The sequence below is a fragment of the Carcharodon carcharias genome, chromosome 15, assembly GCF_017639515.1.
Source record: "Carcharodon carcharias isolate sCarCar2 chromosome 15, sCarCar2.pri, whole genome shotgun sequence".
NCBI classification, from domain to species: Eukaryota; Metazoa; Chordata; class Chondrichthyes; order Lamniformes; family Lamnidae; genus Carcharodon; species Carcharodon carcharias.
Window position 1 is genome coordinate 34184108 of NC_054481.1, and position 20720 is coordinate 34204827.

General features: G+C 39.7%; 1 protein-coding gene across 1 annotated transcript in view; it reads right to left on the reverse strand.

The window, feature by feature from the left end:
* clcn7 (chloride channel 7) overlaps window positions 1–20720 on the reverse strand; it is an 86221-nt gene that overhangs the window by 37671 nt on the left and 27830 nt on the right. The window contains exons 8-15 of the mRNA XM_041207033.1: window positions 20207–20269; window positions 17281–17364; window positions 16118–16211; window positions 14924–14988; window positions 10537–10653; window positions 8470–8524; window positions 6305–6365; window positions 1688–1832 (exon numbers count right to left, since the gene is read on the reverse strand). Of these exons, the coding sequence (XP_041062967.1) occupies window positions 1688–1832; window positions 6305–6365; window positions 8470–8524; window positions 10537–10653; window positions 14924–14988; window positions 16118–16211; window positions 17281–17364; window positions 20207–20269 (684 nt within the window). The remainder of the gene's footprint in view (window positions 1–1687; window positions 1833–6304; window positions 6366–8469; window positions 8525–10536; window positions 10654–14923; window positions 14989–16117; window positions 16212–17280; window positions 17365–20206; window positions 20270–20720) is intronic.

The window sequence follows — 20720 nt, forward strand, 5'->3', positions numbered from 1 at the left end:
TGTCCAACACAGTTCACAATTTTTGCATTAGGCAGACATAGGCTACAGAAAGACTTAAATGATTCATAAAATTTAAATTAATAAATTATACATAGCTTCTCTCTAAGGCTCCATAAGAACATATCCAAATTACTTATTCGCAATGAAGTTAAATAAATATATCCATAACTGAGATATAAAATAAAGCCATTTAGAAAGCATTGTTGTATTCAGCATATTAGTAAATTATTATAGTACAATTAAGTCTGCAAGTTTTTTTTTTGCTTCTAGTCAATTTTTTTCCCTTCCGCTCCTGTTGAATATGCTGGATATGGCTGTGCTGAAACTGGTCACCCTAAGTATCGACTTTTATGTAACGAAACAGCCAGTGGCTATTTTTTGTATGAAAGCCATGAGCAGGCTATTTGATTGTGTAGGGTATCACAACCCTGTCCCTCTCATTATAAGATGCCTGATGGAGAACCTGAACACCAGTTTGCATTCTACAGTGAATTCAAGGACAAGGACTTTGCCATTCAGCTGATCAAAAGCACGCATAATTTCTGGAAGGATCTGATAATGAAGAAATCTTCGGCAAGAAGAATTAACTGCACAAACACAACGATGTCTGATAGTCCATTCTTGCACTCTGAAACTGACGCTAAGCTTTTGTGGATGCAGTGCCAGTGTACGGAGCAGATGATTCAGTACCACCGATGTGGACAAGTGGTGGTATGGAAAGAAGAATTAAACAGCCATGAAGAATTTGACATAAAAACAAAAAACTGCGGATGCTGGAAATCCAAAACAAAAACAGAATAACCTGGAAAAACTCAGCAGGTCTGGCAGCATCGGCGAAGAAGAAAAGAGTTGACGTTTCGAGTCCTCATGACCCTTCAACAGAACTGGCATTGTTCATAGCCCAAATCCAAACAGTGATCAGTTGTAGAATCATTATTGGTATGCAGATAAAGGACAAATTTGAGTGCACCAGTAAATGCCTATGATCGGTGTAGCTTCTACTCCAGATATGAAGAAGTGTGTCAATTCAAAAAATTTTCAATGTTCATACACTATCAATTTAGGGGGAGGTGATGCCGTAGTGATATTGTCACTGGAGTAGTAATCCAAAGACCCCCAGTAATGCTCTGGAGACCCAGGTTCAAATCCCATCATGGCAGATGGTGGAATTTGAATTCAATAAAACTGTGGAATTAAAAGTCTAATAATGACCATGAAACCATTGTCAATTGTTGAAAAAAACCATCTGGTTCATTAATGTCCTTTAGGGAAGGAAATCTGCCATCCTTACCTGGTCTGGTGTACATGAAACTCTAAATCCACAGCAATGTGGCTGACTCTTAAATGCCCTCTGAACTAGGGCAACCAGGGATGGGTAATAAATGCTGGCCTGGCCAGCGATGCCCACATCCCATGAACAAATGAAAAAAAGATCATTACTCAGCTGTTGGAATCTTGCCAATATACTGTTCCCTAACCCATGGGAGCTATGGAAACTGTACCAATGCTCCAACTAAAGTAACAGGCAATTTAAATCATTACGTTCCCATCCCATTTCTTTCTCTATTTTTAATACAATAGCTTGATTTTTTTTGCCAACTTTCTCCCCACTTGCAGGACATGCTGTTGCGCTGTTAAAGGAAAGAAATGATCTCAGAAACCCAAAATATATGCAGAAATAACTTACTTGGAGCGGATATTTAACAGGATCTTCTCCAATAGGCTGGCAGTCATAGGTGTATATAGCATAAATCATGATAAAAGAAACTGTAGCAGTCACTGCCCCAACTAGCACAGCTTCAATTACTTGCAAGCAGGGACGATGAACGTACCTTTTTAACAAAACAAAAGAAAGTTAACATTGTTACCTTAGAAATATGTTTACTATATTATATTTTATATATATATGTATAAAATCAGCCTGAAATAGGTCAAGGAATAGGTTAGTGCTGCAAGTTTAGATTTCCTGGAAACTCAAGCAGCTAATGGCTAGTGGATAACTAGCGGTGGGTTTTTATCCCGTGGTTTAGACGGGAATTCAACAGCTTATTGGGCATTTTGTAATGAAGTAAATCTGTATAAGGCATTAAGGCCCTGTCAGTAATTGATCCTGTTCCACCCCTGAAAAGGGAGATACAGCAAGAGACCTCAGGGCAGGTAGGCAGTGGAGAAGAGCTTTCAAGGATGACTACAGTCTAACACTTGTGTAATTTGCAGTTGTGAAGACATGAGGCACCGAAAAAAGAAGACAAGAGAAGAAGGAAAAGGAGGAAGAAAAAGCTGTTCCTGCATACCAGCCATCCTTCCTGACCAGGACCAGTACTCACTACTTGTCACAGGTTGTATGACTTTTCTGCCTGTTTAACTTGTGTATCGAATCCAAACTGTTGCTCCTTAATAAACTCTTCTAAGCCTATAAACGACCACAACTTACTTTTTGGATAATTTGAGCTCTTGGGATAAATCTTATATTGGTCTTCAATTCAGTAAGTTAGTGAAAAGATAAGACCATAAGATTTACGAGAAGTAGCCATTCGGCCCATCGAGTCTGCTCTGTCATTCAATGAGATCATGGCTGATCTGATAATCCTCTACTTTCCTGCCTTTTTCCCATATCCCTTGATTCACTAACTGATTAAATATCTCTCTATAACAGCCTTGAACATACTTAACAGCCCAGCCTCTATAGCCCTCTGTGGTAAAGAATTCTACAGATTAACTACCCTCTGAGAGAAGAAATTCCTCATCTTTGACTTAAATGGGTGACCCCTTACTCTGAGATTACGCCCTCTGGTCCTAGACTGTCCCACAAGGGGAAACAACCTCTCAGCATCTACCCTGTCAAGCCCACTGAGAATCTTACATCTTTCAATAAGATCATCTTTCATTCTTCTAAACTCCAATGAGTACAGGCCCAACCCACTCAACATCTCCTCATAAGAAAATCCCTCCACACTCAGGATCAACCTAGTGAACCTTCTCTGTACTGCCTCCAAAGCCAGTATATCTTTCCTCAGATAAGGGCACCAAAACTGTTCACAGTATTTCAGGTGTGGTCTAACTAGTGCCTTGTATAGTTTTAGCAATACTTCCCTATTTTTATACTCTATTCCCTTTGAAATAAAGGCCAACATTCCATTTGCCTTCCCTATTACCTGTTGAACTTGTATGTTAGCTTTTTGGGATTCATGCGTGAGGATTCTCAAATCCCTCTGTGCTGTAACTTTCTGCAGTCTTTCTCCATTTAAATAATATTCAGATCCTCTATTCTTCCTGCCATAATGCATAACCTCACATTTTCCCACAATGTATTCCACCTGGCAAGTTTTTGCCCATTCACTTAACCTCTGTATACACCGTCATCCTCTCCGCTTGCCTTCCCACCTATTTTTGTGGCATCCGCAAAACTGGTGATAGTACATTCACTTCCCTCATCTAAGTCATTAATATATATTGTAAATAATTGTGGCCCCAGCACCGATCCCTGTGGCACTCCATTAGTTACAGGTTGCTATCCTGAAAACGCCCCCTGTATCCCAACTCTGTCTTCTATTAGTTAGCCAATCATCCATCCATGTTAGTATACTATCCTAACACCATGGGCTCGTATCTTATTAAGTAGCCTTATGTGCGGCACCTTTTGGAAATCTAAATATATTACATCTATGGTTCCCTTTTATCTATCCTGCTTGTTACCTCCTCAAAGAATTGTAATAAATTTGTCAGGCATGATTTCCCCTTCATGAAGCCATGCTGACTTTGCTTGCTTATATTATGCATTTGTAAATGCTCTGCTATTACATCCTTTAGCATAGATGCTAACATTTTCCCAATGACAGATGTTAAGCTAACTGGCTGATAGTTATCTGCTATTTATCTCCCTTTTTGAATAAGGGTGCAAAATCACTCCCAAATGTATTATTCCAGCCAGATTAGTGGGGGATGAAAGAAGGAGACACGTACACGCTCACCCACACACTATGGCAAGATGAAGGGAAGATGGTAGAGATGTGCAACAGGGAAAAAGAAAAAAAAAAATTCTGTACAATTAAATCAGGCTTGATGGAAGCAGTAGAAATGAACCTGTGGTAAACTGTTCTACCAGACAGGAACAGAATTTGTGAAACTCATATCCTTAGAGGGCAGAATTTTCAAAATTTGACAGGACGTCATCAGTCTATATATCATTTACAAAAGATACCTTAATACCTGGACCTTTATTATCATAATTTTCCAGTCACTTTAATTCAATGTTCTCACAGCCTTCACTTCAAGTGTATTCTGACAGTATTCAGGTACAACTGAATGACGTTGGGTCAAGAATGCAATATAGCTAGAGGGAAACTAACTGTTGGCTCTTAAAAGTAATCAAACTTTTAAGCATCAAGGTTCTGAATGAAAGTAATTGACTGGGAGTCCAAATAAATGATTTACAAACCTACAAACAATTAGCCCATGAATAAAAGAAAATTTCAGGAAGAAATAAAAGGTGGACATTGGCAATTAGCAATAGATTTTCATACTCATACATCATGCAAGTTGCAACCTTTATATTTAGAGTACAGTATATTTCCACACTCAGGAATATACTATTTGGATATCAGTGGCACAGGAAAATATGAACAACAACCTCATTAGCTTCACAACTGAACAGACCAAACTATAAAAATAGCATTGAACCCATAGTTGGTGTGAGAAGTATAGAGAAGGACGAAGTCATCAGCCATCACAAGAAAGACTGCCAATAAGTTACTGGTCTTGAAATTTCCAGAATTCCACTCCAAGTAGACCCTTATCTTGAACATATTGGAGAGTCTTGACCCAGAATCCTAAGGTTATGCATTAACACGGCACCGCCCAATGCCACTCAACAATTTTTCTCTTCCTATGAAGGACAAAAAAAAAAACTTGAAAAACAAAAAATGGCTGTATTTGTATGATATGGGCCTTCATACACCACCAACCATTGAGGTAAAATTCTAAAAATATTAATTTAAGATTTCCAATCGCAGGTTAAGGTAAGAGTACCAAAGCAGTTCACATGACAGCTGCATGCTTTCAGAGCAAGTACAAGCTCTGATGTGGCAATTAATATATTATTTTGTTTCCTACACAACATGGAAACTAGACCAGACAGCAGTAGCCTAGGATGCAAAGCTGCCCCTCATCATCACCTCAATGCTAAGACAGTCTGCAGCAGACAGTGCTCAGTTTTAGCACTTTCCCTTTTGTCGGCAGGAATGTGAGGGGATATAGTTTGTGTTTATAAACTCTCTCCAAATTTGTCATATGACTGCATGTAATATAGTGCATAGGTATGAAAAACAGCCAAAAACCTAATTAAACACATTGGCCTTTATCTAGAGGGGTTGGAATACATAAGATGCTTCAGTTATACAAAGGCTGTTTGTCTGATCCCATCTGGAGTACTATATTGTTTTGAGACCCCCACCTCAGGAAGAATATATTGACCTTGGAGGTGGTGCAGTGCCCATTCAATGGAATGGTACTGAAGCTCAGAAGTGTTAAATAATGGGGACAAGTTTCATCAACTTCTTTGTATTTCCTTTAGTTTAGAAGGTTAATGGGTGATCTTAAAAAGGTCTTTATCCTACTGAATCCTTATAAATTTTAAAGGGAAACTATTTTCTCTGGCAGAGGCATCCAAAACAAGAGTAGGGAGGGTCATCTTAAAATTGTAACTAGTTCACTTAAGAATGAAGTAATCAGTTTTTCACATAAGGGATAATGGAAATGTGAAACACTCTTCCACGAGGCAATTAAAATTTTCAAGGCCAAGAACGGTAAAACTTTTTGTTAGGTAGGGGATCAAGAAATGTGGACCAAAGGTAGGTAAATGAAACTGAAATATAGATTAGCCATGATCCAACAGAATAGCACAGCAGGTTCAAGGTTGAATCGCTTGGTCCTATTCCTTTGTTGGCAAGATATCTTCTTACAACAGCATTTCAACAAATGCTTCTGCACTGGTTTGTAGGACTTTTCTACAATTTGCAAAACTCCTTCTCTCCAGGTGTTCATAACCCACAGATTCTAAATTATGGATCAAAAATCAATTTATTTTAACAAAAATTTTTTCAATTTATTTATTTTAGGTCTAAAATAAATATCTCACCAAAACGTTACCAAAAAACCATAAAGGCTAGGTGGATTATGCCAATTCTTTACTGTTTTGTACATCTATGTCAACAAATCTACATTGAAGCCATTGCCACATTTCTCATTTAATGCATTTGTTTCAGTGGTGTTAAAGAGAAAAATGCATTGGTTTTGCACAATTTACCTGATTCTAAACATTGTAAGACAGTAATTCAACCGATTAAACACAGCTCCCAATATGCCACCTGAAGTAAAGAGAATTTAATGTTAACAGTCTTTCAAAAATGACCAAATAGGCCTGCCAAATATATGTCAGCACAACTAAAGGTGGAGACAGATTACTTATCTTCACTATTTCAAGGAAAGTTATCACGCGCACATCATACAGAATGTTAAATGAATCATTAAGATAGTGAACTAGATGTGAACCTTCCCTTTATGTTTCAAGTTTCTGTGCCAAATATACATGAATAAATTATCTGCAGATGCTGTGCAAACAGTAATATTTGATAACAGTGCACAGGTTGCTGCCTTACCAATTATCTCATAAATTTATTCCAAGAACGCCTGTAAGCTGGGTGGCAGATCTAGTAGATGACGCAGTCAAATGGTCCAAGCAGGGAAATAGTAGGAAAGGGTTCACTAACTGTAAATTACTTTACGTGGGCATTCATACCATATAGCATGACAAACTAACAAGTTTGCTAGAAATCTTGTGACGAACTCTATTCAGGTACTAAGGAGAAGTCAACAAGCGGAGAGACAGGACTATAAAACACACACCTTGAGGATGATCCCTATTATATCCACATAGAGCACCAGAGAGCAACAATATTTGCTACGCAGACAGGACTTAATTTCAATTAGGTACCAAGATCTATTACCGCAACAGAAATCATGGAAGTGTTGCTTCTGTCATTTGCAGTAATCTTAAGTGGCTCTATCCCTACACTCTATCAAAGAGCTTTTCAGCTATCCTGCAAAGAATTTTTAACCCTCAAGCAGACTTACAAGGGGAACTGCTACAGCTTGGCCTGCTGATACTTTGGTAACTCAAAAGATGCAGAACCCAACATTTCATGATATCCCAGCATATAGGCCAAGCTCGAAAATCAAGAGCATCCACCACAGCCCTTGGATAACGATTCCCTGGCAGACATTCCAGTGGGCTTTAACAAGGTCTGCATCCGAGTAATTGCCTGGCTTGAAAGATGCACTTAGTGCAAATAGATCACCCTTCCATCCTCTAGAACATTTGTTACATGGCCAAAGAATGAATGGGATGGATCATATCAGTTAAGATCAAAACAACAGAATTTTGTAAGTGCTAAACACTTAATCATTAACTCCAGGCTGACATACATCAAAACATCATTTGTGTGCAAACAATTCATTAGCTAGTAATGTAACTGGTATTATGAATACTTCCTAAGCATAATATTGGTGGATCTGAATAGCAAAATTGCCTACTACTCGAAGCAGATAGTTGCCTTAACTGTTCTTGGGTGGGATTATAATGTCCTGTGAAATGCAGAAAATTATAATACCACCTGCCAGATGTTCATAGTCAGAGAGAAAACTACATCCAGATATAATTAAAAGCAAAATACTGCAGCTGGAAATGCAATTATCCTGACAGTTATTCTGTTACTGGTTTTGGAGGGCAGGTGGAAAGAGAAGTTGCAAATACAAATATAAATTCAAAAGCTACAATTTAGTTGGACAAGCAGAAATCTAAAAAAAAAAGCAGTTGTTGCATGAAACACGTTTAAAAGAAAGAGAACTAACAGATAGCTGAAAGTGATAACATTACAACAATCTCATTAAGGTCATTTAGTTAATATCACAAAACACAAAAAGTGAAGCTGAAGTAGTTCGTAAAACTTATATGAAGTCCAAACATAAATGTTAGTCTTGAAAGCACTTTCAGCTATCCATAATCACAAAGGACAAAGTTTACGGAGGTATTTATTTAGTTTTGGATTTTTTGACATGACAAATCAACCAAATCACTCAAGCTCTTGCAATATCATTTACAAATGGCTCAATCAGAATAAGTTTGCAGTAATAACTAGTTCATCACAATAGTCAAGAATCTGTATATCCTGGGATATAATACTGAACATACAATAATAGCTTAGTGCAATAACTTTTAGAAAAATAATACTAATCAAGATTTTATGAAATATCAAACAGCAAACTTGTCAGCTTGTTTCAGTGTACATGAATAGCAATTAATCTCAGATTTTCAGTAATTCTGTCGATTGGCTGCAAAACTTCAAGAAATGTAGCACTTTGTCTATGTTAAACTACCTCCACCACAACATTGGTAAGAAAGGTGATACGTACCAATTGCACCAACACATACAAATATAGGGATTTCATACCAATTATACTGGATAGCCTGTAAAGAAAGCAGGTAAATAAATTAAAAGCAAAAAAAAATAGTAATATTAGCACAGATTTGTACTCATTTATTGTTTTCCAGGCTAATGGGCACAATACCCAAGACTTAACCAACAATATTCAGCAATATTTAAGATAGTCAATCAAGAAAGCTAGGTAAAGGACCATAAATTATTCTGAGCAGGTAAATCAAAAATTATGGCACGATAGAGAAGCACTAACCATAGCAGGTATTGATAAAATGGAGACACAATAAAAATTGCAACAGAGAGATTGATAGGCTAAAGGTAGCTGAGTAATGTTTTTCTTCTACCCTATCCTCCAATAAAGAATGACTCCGTCGTCATCTGCAAATTTTGATACACACTAAATTAGGAAGGAAGGTAGGAGCAAGAAGTTATTTCTTTTTAATCCATTCACAGGATGTGGGCTTCGCTGGCTGGGCCATTATTTATTGCCCATCCCTAGTTGCCCTTGAGAAGGTGGTGGTGAGCTGCCTTCTTGAATCGCTGCAGTCCATGTGTTGTGGGTACACCCACAGTGCTGTTAGGAAGGGAGTTGCAGGATTTTGACCCAGCGACAGTGAAGGAACAGTGATATATTTCCAAGTCAGGGAGGTGAGAGACTTGGAGGGGAACTTCCAGGTGGTGGTGTTCCCATCTATCTGCTGCCCTTGTCCATCTAGATAGTCGTGTTTGTGGGTTTGGAAGGTGCTGTCGAAGGAGCCTTGGTGAATTCCTACAGTGCATTTTGTAGATGGTACACAGTGCTGCTACTACTGTGCTTCGGTGGTGGAGGGAGTGAATGTTTGAGGATGTGGGGCCAATCAAGCGGGCTGCTTTGTCCTGGACGGTGCCAAGCTTCATGAGTGTTGTGGGAGCTGCACTCATCCAGGCAAGTGGGGAGTATTCCATTACACTCCTAATTTGTGCCTTGTAGGTGGTGGACAGGCTTTGGGGGGTCAGAAGGTGAGTTACGCGTCACAGGATTCCTAGCCTCTGACCTGTTCTTGTAGCCACAGTATTTATATGGCTAGTCCAGTTCAGTTTCTGGTCAATGGTAACCTCCAGGTTGATAGTGGGGGATTCAGTGATGTTAATGCCATTGAACATCAAGGGGCGATTGTTGGAGATGGTCATTGACTGGTGATTGTGCGGAACCAATGTTATTTGCCACTTGTCAGCCCAAGCCTGGATATTGTCCAGGTCTTGATCCATTTGGACATGGACTGCTTCAGTATCTGAGTAATCATGAATGGTACTAAACATTGTGCAATCATGAGTGAACATCCCCAGTTCTGATCTTATGATGGAACGTCATTGATGAAGCAGCTGAAGATGATTGGGCCAAGAGCACTACCCTGAGGAACTCCTGCAGTGATGCTCTAAAGCTGTGATGACTGACCTCCAACAACCACAACCATTTTCCTTTGTGCTAGGTATGACTCCAACCTGCAGAGAGTTTCTCCCAGATTCCCACTGAGTCCAGTTTTGCTAGGGCTCCTTGATGCCACACTTGGCCAAATTCTGCCTTGATGTCAAGGGCAGTCACTCTCACCTCAGGAGTTCAGCTCTTTTGTCCATGTTTGAACCAAGGCTGTATTGCGGTCAGGAGCTGAGTGGCCCTGGCAGAACCCAAACTGGGCGTCAGTAAGCGGGTTATTGCTAACTAAGTGCCGCTTAATAGCACTGTTGACGACCCCTTCCAGACTAATTAAGTGGGCAGATGGAGTTTATTATGGGAAAGTGTAGGATCATCCTCTTTTGACCCAAGGAACATAAATCACTGTTTTTTAAATGGTGAAAATCTAGTAATGGTAAAGAGATTGACAGTCAAAGTGCACAGATGTTTTAAAACAAACAGACATGCTTAAGAAGCATGAAGAATAGTAGAAACCTGGATTTGGCTACGTCAGTAATGGAATTTTCACTTCTGCCCTGATGCAACAAATTGCAAATGAGATAATGGTTATAAAACAATAAAATCATTCTTTATTTCACCTTTACTTACCTCACTTTGAAACTGCCCAAAATTGATCAGCCCTGGGTTTGACAGATCACCTGGTTTTCCATGGTAGATACTCAGGACAAAGTTCAAAGTAAATGTTGAAATCATTGATGCAAAGAACTGGAACATAGATAAAAGATTCCAGGGATCAAATTTAATTTTTAGAAAAGGAACAGAAAAGATGATGGCATATAAAATATCTCCTCAAAGTTTTTTTTTGTGTCTGCATGAAATTTTGGATTGTTATTTGTTGATAACATCAGCAAATAGACTGCAAAATGAGAAATCAGCTATGACAGTCTCACCCATCTATGTCATTTCAAAATTTAAACTAACACCAATGGCTGAGCAATGTGTCCTGACCTGGGAACAGAGTGCCATTATTCAGGTGGCCCAGACTCAATCTCCAAACAAACAGGCTACTAATCCTCTCAATTTGTTGTACAGTATGTTGCTGCAACACTGCTCTCGTACAATGAAGTAAGCAGACAGTGTCCAGCCTTTTGAATCCATCTCGCCCATCACCAATTTCATGACAGATGAACAAGCATTTTAATTTTAAACATCTAAACAGTTATCTTATATGGACAACTTGTATTTATATAGCAACTACAATGAATGAAATGTCCCAAGGTACTTTTTGAGAATTACTTAGCAAAATCTGACACTAAAACAGGAACATACGAACAAGGAGGAATAGGCCATTTGGCCCCCTGAGCCTGCTCTGCCATTTAACAAGGTCATGGCTGAACTGAAAGTCCTCAAATTTGTATCCCACCTACCTCAATCACCTATCACCCACCTGTTTGCCTAGAATCTATCCATCTCTGCCTTAAAAATATTCAAAGACTCTGCTTCTACCACCTTTTCAGGAAGAAAGTTCCAAAGGCTCTCAAACTTAAGAAAAAAATTTCACCTCATCTCCGTTTTAAACGGGCACCTCTTATTTTTAAACAGTGACACTAAATCAGATGACCAAAAGTTGGTTAAAGGGCTAGATTTGAGAGAGATCTTAAATGAGGAAAGAGAGATGGAAAGATTTAGGGGAGAAATTCCAGAACTCAGGGCTTAAACAGCTAAGGCATGGCAATTAAACCAGGAGCACTGAAGAAGCCAGAAAACCATACAGGCCTCCGAACAGTAGTCAGGATGTGGGGCACAAGATACACCAGGAGATAGAAAAGGTGTGTAAGAAAGGCAAGGTTACAGTGATCATGGGGGATTTCAATATGCAGGTAGACTGGGAAAATCAGGTTGGTAGTGGATCCCAAGAAAAGGAATTTGTGGAATGTCTACGAGATGGCTTTTTGGAGCAGCTTGTGGTGGAGCTCACTAGGGAACAGGCAATTCTAGATTTACTGATGTGTAATGAGGCAGATTTGATAAGGGAGCATAAGGTGAAGGAACCCTTAGAAGGAAGTGACCATAATATGATAGATTTTACCCTGCAATTTGAGAGGAAAAAGCTGGAATCAGATGTAACGGTATTACAGTTAAATAAAGGCAACTACAGAGGCATGAGGGAGGAGCTGGCCAGAATTGACTGGGAGACGAGCCTAGCAGGAAAGACAGTGGAACTGCAATGGCAGGAATTTCTGGGAGTAATTTGGGAGACACAGCAAAAATTCATCCCTAGGAAGAAGCAGCATCCTAAAGGCAGGACAAGGCAACCATGGCTGACAAGGAAAGTCAGGGACAGCATAAAAGCTAAAGTGAAACCATACAATGCGGCGAAGAGCAGTGGGAAACCAGGGGATTGGGAAGCCTATAAAGACCAACAGAGGACAACTAAAAAAGAAATAAGGAGGGAGAAGATTAAATATGAGGGTAAACTAGCCAGTAATATAAAAGAAGATTGCAAGAGTTTTTTTTAGATATATAAAGGGTAAGAGAGAGGCAAAAGTGGACATTGGGCCGCTGGAAAATGACGCTGGAGAAGTAGTAGTGGGGAACAAAGAAATGGCGGAGGAACTGAATAAATACTTTGTGTCAGTCTTCACGGTGAAAGACACGAGTAACATCCCCAAAGTTCAAGAGAGTCGGGGGCAGAGGTGAGTATGGTGGCCATTACCAAGGAGAAGGTGCTAGGATTACTGAAAAGTCTGAAGGTGGATAAATGACCTGGACTCGATGGATTACACGCCAGAGTTCTGAAGGAGATAGCTGAAGAGATAGTAGAGGCATCAGTGATGATCTTTCAGGAATCACTGGAGTCAGGGAGGGTCCCAGAGGACTGGAAAATCACTAACGTACCCCCCCCTGTTTAAGAAGGGAGTGAGGCAAAAGACAGGAAATTACAGACTGATTAGCCTGACCTCGGTCGTTGGTAAGATTTTAGAGTCCATTATTAAGGATGAGATTTCAGAATACTTGGAAGTGCATGGTGAAATAGGGCAAAGTCTGCATGGTTTCATCAAGGGGAGGTCATGCCTGACAAATCTGTTAGAATTCTTTGAGGAGGTAACGAGTAGGTTAGACAAAGGAGAGCCAATGGATGTTATCTACTTGGACTTCCAGAAGGCCTTTGACAAGGTGCCGCACAGGAGACTGCTCAGTAAGATAAGAGTCCATGGTGTTAGAGGCAAGGTACTAGCATGGATAGAAGATTGGCTGTCTGGCAGGAGGCAGAGAATGGGGATAAGGGGGTTTTCTCAGGATGACGGCCGGTGACTAGTGGAGTTCCGCAGGGGTCAGGGTTGGGACCACTTTTCACTTTATACATTAATGATCTAGATGAAGGAACTGAGGACATCCTGGCTAAGTTTGCAGACGATACAAAGATAGGTGGAGGGACAGATAGTATTGAGGAGGCGGGGAGGCTGCAGAAGGATTTGGACAGGTTAGGAGAATGGGCAAAGAAGTGGCAGATGGAATACAACGTGGGGAAGTGTGAGGTCATGCACTTTGGTAGGAAGAATAGAGGCATAGACTATTTTCTAAATGGGGAAAAAATTCAGAAATCTGGAGTGCAAAGGGACTTGGGAGTCGTAGTCCAGGGTTCGCTTAAGGTCAACTTACAGGTTGAGTTGGTAATTAGGAAGGCAAATGCAAAGTTGGCATTTATTTTGAGAGGACTAGAATATAAAAGCAGGGATGTGCTGCTGAGGCTTTATAAGGCTCTGGTCAGACCATATTTAGAATATTGTGAGCAATTTTGGGCCCCGTATCTCAGGAAGGAAGTGCTAGCCCTGGAGAGGGTCCAGAGGAGGTTCACGAGAACGATCCCAGGAATGAAAGGCTTAATATATGAGAAATGTTTGAGGACTCTGGGTCTGTACTCGATGGAGTTTAGAAGGATGAGGGGGATCTGGTTGAAACTTACAGAATACTGAAAGGCCTGGATAGAGTGGACGTGGGGAAAATGTTTCCAATACTAGGAGAGACTAGGACCCGAGGGCAACAGCCTCAGAGTAAAGGGAAGACCTTTTAGAACAGAGATGAGGAGCAACTTCTTTAGCCAGAGAGTGGTGAATCTATGAAATTCATTGCCACAGAAGGCTGTGGAGGCCAGGTCATTGAGTGTATTTAAGACCGAGATAGATAGGTTCTTGATTGGTAAGGGGATCAAAGATTACAGGGAGAAGGCGGGAAAATGGGGTTGAGAAACTTATCAGCCATGATTGAATGACGGAGCAGACTCGATGGGCCAAATGGCCTAATTTCTGCTCCTTGGTCTTATGGTCTAATTGGCAAAGTGTAGAGAACTCTGGGGGCTGGAAGACTGGATGAGATCATAGAGATAGGAAAAGGTGAAGACTTGGAGGGATCTGAAAGCATGAGAATTTTTTAAATTCTTTCATGGGATGTGAATATTGCATGGATTGTTGCCCATTCTTAATTGCGCTTGAGACAGGAATTTAAGATTTGAAATATCAAACTATTCATTGCCTGAGAATTGCTGAGAAAAAAAATGTTTTTTTGCCAAAGCTTTTAGTCATGCACTCATCAGGACAATTCAAAAGAAAATACCAATATCTGGGGAAACAACATATTTATACTGTATGAGGAGAGAGTGCTAACAAATCTGGTGGATCGTATCAGCATGTCCCTTCCGCTGTTCACAGCAGGCAAGGTACAGACCATACCCATACTTGCAAAACTCAAAACTCAGTGTCCGACATTAGATGTGATTCCACGATTGGTGGAATCCTCAGTGTGCTAAGCATTATGTTGACAACCAATTTTAGATTGTCAGTCGGGCTCGCAGTGTGGTGTTTGAGCACTTACTGGAATGTACATATATTAATACACAGGGCTCTGGTCTTTACAGACTCAAGGCTCAATCCCACCATGGCAGCTGGTGGAATTTAAATTGTTCCAGGACATGGATTATTAGTCCAGTAACTTTACCACTATTAGATAGTCTATTTTGTAAACCTCCAACACTCACAATACGCCAAGTCAGCATTTGATTCCAGAAGGATGCCCCTTCTTCCAAGCTGAAAAGAACACCACCTGCAAAATAAATTTATGTTACAGAGAAGCATCACTTGAAAATCACTAATAACCATATCAATAGTAAATCAAAAAAAAGTGTTTCTCATTTAAAACAAATGCATCACCAGATTTTACTGCATATAAAAGTGCCTTCACTGCAAACTATTAGACCAAGTTTTATTTTTGAATAGTAATTTAAAGATCACAATCATATTTCACTACACTTTCTCAAGGTTTTGAAATTCAAAAGACAATCAGGGCAAAGTTTTCACAGTTATCCTTATTACTTTTAATACAGTATTTTAATTGGTGTACCATATAACGTGCAACATAATCAAGATTAATGGTCTTTTCATTAAGAAGTAATGGTTAATTATATTGCAGTTCCCACATCAGGGAAACTGCAAATATTATGTCAATTAATGACAAATGAAGATAGTTTTGTCTTAGTGCACTATCTTTGAGCAGCTGTAACTGCCCAAACATATTTCACACAAGATCTTGACAACCAGAAAGAGAAGACTCATTCCACCAGACCAAGTTGAATTCATTCAAGCCCAAATCCCAGTGGCAAAAAGGCAGCATACTGATCAACTCCCATGACAGCTCCCTCTAGAAGTATTTCGCGATATGCTTGACCATTTACTGAAAATCAAGAACAAAAACAGAATTACCTGGAAAAACTCAGTAGGTCTGGCAGCATCGGCGGAGAAGAAAAGAGTTGACGTTTCGAGTCCTCATGACCCTTCGACAGAACAAAGGGTCATGAGGACTCGAAACGTCAACTCTTTTCTTCTCCGATGCTGCCTGACCTGCTGAGTTTTTCCAGGTAATTCTGTTTTTGTTTTGGATTTCCAGTATCCCCAGTTTTTTGTTTTTATTACTGAAAATCAAGGTTCGATTTCTCCCCCCCTCAAGACAAATACCCTCTAATCTTTTGTGTTGCTATTTAAGATCAGGGGTTCACCTGCTTGCAACATTGTCTGATATGGGAAACTACACAAATTATTTCAATGAAAGGTCATTGACCCGAAACATTGACTCTTTCTCATTCCACGGACCCTTGCAGGCCTGCTGAATGTTTCCCAAGTATTCTGCTGGATATTCAATATAAACATGGCATATTGGTTATCATATTGCTCCTTACCTACTGGGGCACCAAAAGCAGCAGAAACCCCTGCTGCAGCACCAGCTGACACAAAATCTCTTTTCTCAGTATCTCTGCGAAAATACTCAAATATCTGAAACACAGAGCAGTGAGACAGTGTTTATTTTCTGTCCATTTTTTCAAGGCTTTGGGTTTTGTTTGATGGATACTGAAAATTCAAAAACTGCCCTGTCCATAACTGCTGTGATAAGTTTTCCTAAGTTCCTTAAACAACAAGTAAAGCACATTCTCTCCAGAAGTGTATAGTCATTGCCCAAAGACAGTGCAAATTAAAGGCATATAAATAGGTGAACTTTATATCCAACTCCACACAGACAATGTACAGAGCCCAGCAAAATCTTTGACAATTAATTCCTCCTTCCCCAACAATCTAGTAATAATAATAATGCAGGACATCAATAAACTTCAATACACAAGGTTTCTAAAAAAAAATCTTCATTTTTCAAATCAAGTTTACTCCCACATACATGAATAATAAACAGAGGTTTGCTTTTATCATTAAAACATATTGGCCCAGAGTTCCTGCATGATTTCCACTCAGCTCACAGGACCCTTAGGATACAACGAAGTGAATAGCATAGAAGATCTCGGAATTTTAAACATATGCGAGTTACACCCATACCTAATTTACACTGGAACTTCTGCCATCTTTTACCCTACTGCACAAGATCATTCGCCTGAAGATATCCTCACCCAACACATAGGCCATGTCATCAAGGCAAAATGGTGAGCTTCCGTCTGTCGGGGGTAGGCATCACATTGCACCCAGAAATTTGGGTACACGGTGTTTGTGGTCATATTAATAATGATGTGTAGCTGAAATGACCAGCAGTCATTTAAAACCTCACTCAGATCTGTTTCTCATGCTGACATTTTAAATTGCTTTAAATGAGTTCAAATTCAGTCAATTGATCTGCCCTTGTCACACCAGACCTGCGGCCAACAATCAAGTGAAATCACCAGCGGTTTGTTCAGTTACGATAATTGCTTGAACAAATTTTCAGTTTAAATTCAGTAATTTCGAGGCCCCATTGGCCTTGTTCCAGTCAATAATCAATAAAGAGCAACAACATAGATTTTATATTTGGGCTAATGCTAATGAATAAGCCAATGAGCAAGTAGAGAACAATGTCAAAACTAACCTTGAAATCTTTCTTTAAGGTTGAAGATCTCCCCTGTGAAATGCCAGCTGCAATTACAGCACCAGAATGAATCATAGGACCTTCCTAGGAATCAGAGTAAGTAACATGAATACACAACTGTGTTAAAATTTGAACAGAAGTAATTAAATGAATTCAATTAGGGATTACTGATTCCTTTTCAATTTAATCCATTTCAAGTCTTGCAAACTTTTTTTTTACAAAATCTACTTTTGACATATGCAGCAGCACTGTTTATGAACCATTGTAGTTTTATTGCCATCAACAACAGCTGGGTCTCCAATACCAGCATTCATTGCCCATCACTAATTGCCCTCACAGAGGCAGTGAACCACCTTCTTAACCACTGTAGTCAATGTGGAAAAGCTACTTCCACAGTACTGTTGGGTAGGGAGTTCCAGGATTTTGACAGTGATAATGAAGGAAGGGCGATATATTTCCAAGTGAGGATGTTTTGTGACTCAGTGGGGAGCTTGAAGGCCGTGGTGTTCCTATGCACCTGTTGCTCATCTGCCTAGGTAGTACAGTTTGCAGATTTTGGAGATGGTATTGAAGAAACATTGGCAAGTTGCTGCAGTGCATCTTGTAGATGGTGCACACTACAGTTACAGTGTGCTAGTGATGGAACGAGTGTTTAAAGTGGTGGATAGGATGCCAATCAAGAGGGCTTTGAGCTTTCTGAGTTTTGGAGTCGCACATGGAGAATAGGGTATTCTATTACACTCCTGACTTGTGCCTTGTAGGTGATAGAATGGCTTTGGGAAGTCAAGTGGCTATTCTTGTCAGTCACGTGTTATCAGAAATCACAAATTTCGACTGATGCTTGAGCAATCTCAGATTTTCAGGAATACATAACTTCTGACTTGCTTTTGGTTGCTCCAGTTAAGTTTCTGGTCATTAGTGACCTGCAGGATGTTTAATGGTGTGGATTTGACAATGATAATGCCATTGAAAGACAAGGAGAGGTGGCTAGACTAGATGGCCATTGCCTGGTACTTGTGTGCACAAATGCTACTTGTCACTTATCAGTAAAGTGTACATTCACCAAACAAGTAGACTGAATGGAAGGGGAAATGAGAAAATTATTTCCCTATTCTTGTCAGTCTCATGTTATCAGAAATCACAAATTTAGACTGATGCTTGAGGCAATCTCAGATTTTCAAGAATCCAACATCAAAATCCAGAATACCGCAAGGGTGAGTCCAGGGGCATTTCTACAGCCAGGGGAGAACTTTGCTATGAAGTAAAGTTTTGAATAAAATAAATCTATTAAATAGTACTTTTATTTTTATCAATAAGTCAATATGTGCAATACATTACCCATTCATACAAATAAGAGACATTTCTAACCATCCATTATTTGTTTAGAGTCATTTAGGGAGATATTAAGTGATTGATGCCAGGACAACATGGGCTCCAAGTAACAGCCGCGCATCAGATTAAACTGCGCTGTGAGTAATGCATTGCAGTCCTTGTGGGAGGCAAATAACTGGAACTTGGTAATCATGGAAATGATTTCTTGGAAGGTCGGAGCTTCCACAGATGTGAGCAAAGTGTCTGCGCTGACATCATTGTCATGGTTATGGCACTTTCACAAAGCGTAGAAGCCAATGAAATCTTGCTCCCAGAGTTCCTTCAGGGATTCTTCAATAAGAAGCTCATTGTCAAAAGAGACAACCACCTCTGCTGATATGGGGGTGGGCTAAGCGAAAGAGGACAGGAGGGGAGAGAAGTCAGGTATGCTAGGCAGCTCTTCAGTATTTCAGCAAAGATAGAGAAACGGCAGTGTACAAATCATTTGAAAATAGTGGACAATTTGACCTATAATTCAGGCAGTACGGCAATAGGCACCGAACTGGCACACAATTTCACTGGCAGGTGATAAGGATTGTGGGGTGGAAGCAAGCTATAATGACAGAGTTCAGCAGGCCTTGTGACAGTGGGTTTTGACATTCCAGATTATACCATGGGCAGGGGTTTGAAGAATGGAGGTGGTGTTTAGGTGGGCCAGATGGGGTGGGGAAGAAAAGAGCACTATCTTAGTACTGGAAAGACAGGGAACAGCAGGATAATCATGATTCACCAAGAGGGTGAATTCACCAACAGGTTACTCCCAGTGAGCCAGAACAAATCTACAAACACTGGTCCAAAATTGTATCAATTAGAATTTTTCAGAAATAGAAACAGGTCTAAGAGATGTTATCTCCATTTCCTGTGTTCACTTTGTATTTTGCAACTTCACTATGTGCGGTTCTTTGCGCACGCAAATTGCAAGAAAGGAACAGTGCATCAGACCTACTCGATCGATCACAATGGTCTTGTTGATTTCTGCAAGTTCCTACATTATCAAATTACTCAACAATTTTTTGAAACCAACTCATAACTTCTGCTCCTCAATTGCAGTTCCTTAATTTAAACCACGGGACTTTACAGATCCAGTTAAAAATACTGAATAGTCATCACACACTACATGACAGAACAGATACTCTGTTTCAAATGACAATGCTAACCCTTCACTGTAGCGGTGTACATTTTAGGACTGAATATTGATCTATTTGTATCTATAATAGAAGCCTGCAAATACCTAGGACTAGATCACAATTAAAACTACAATAAAACAATTACTTATTTTATAACATTAATAAATATATATACACATAGCTTTCTAATATTTATTAATTTATTTTGGTACTAAATGCTGCACCAATTGCTAAATGTGTCATTTAGTCAATATAAGAAAGGCATGTAAAATTTCAATATTCCATTTGGCATCATTTATTTGCATTGCTGTGAATTAGGGTTGTTATTGGATGAATTTATTGTTTTCTATAGACATGATACAGTTCATGCAGGATAATTTTAAGCAAAAATGTAAAAATACATAATGGTTATCTCTGTTGTGCATTACCTTCCCAACTGCCAGTCCACCAACGACAGATGAAATCACGCCTAACACCTTAACCACCAGAGTCTGCAAAATAAGCACAACCATAAATCTAAAGAGTAACAGTTCCTTGTGTGGGTGATAACTGATGAGGGTGGCAAAGAAGCTCCCCCCGTTCCTCCTCCCCGATTGTCCAATGATATCTTCCTGCAGTTTATATATTTCTTCATTATCAACTACATGGTCAATACTTGCGTCATCTACAAATTTCTTACTCATGCCCCTTACATTGAAGTCCAAAAAGCAAGGGACCTAGTACTGACCCTTGCAGAATCCCAGTGGAAACAGCCTTCCAGCCACAATAACACCCATCAACCCTTTGTTTTCTGTCTCTAAGCCAATTTTGGATCCAACATACCACTTTGCCTAAGATCCTATGAGCTTTTACTTTTATGATCAGTCTGCCATGTGGGATCTTATCAAAAGTCTCGCTAAAATCCATATAGGCTATATCAAATGCACTACCCTCATCCACCCA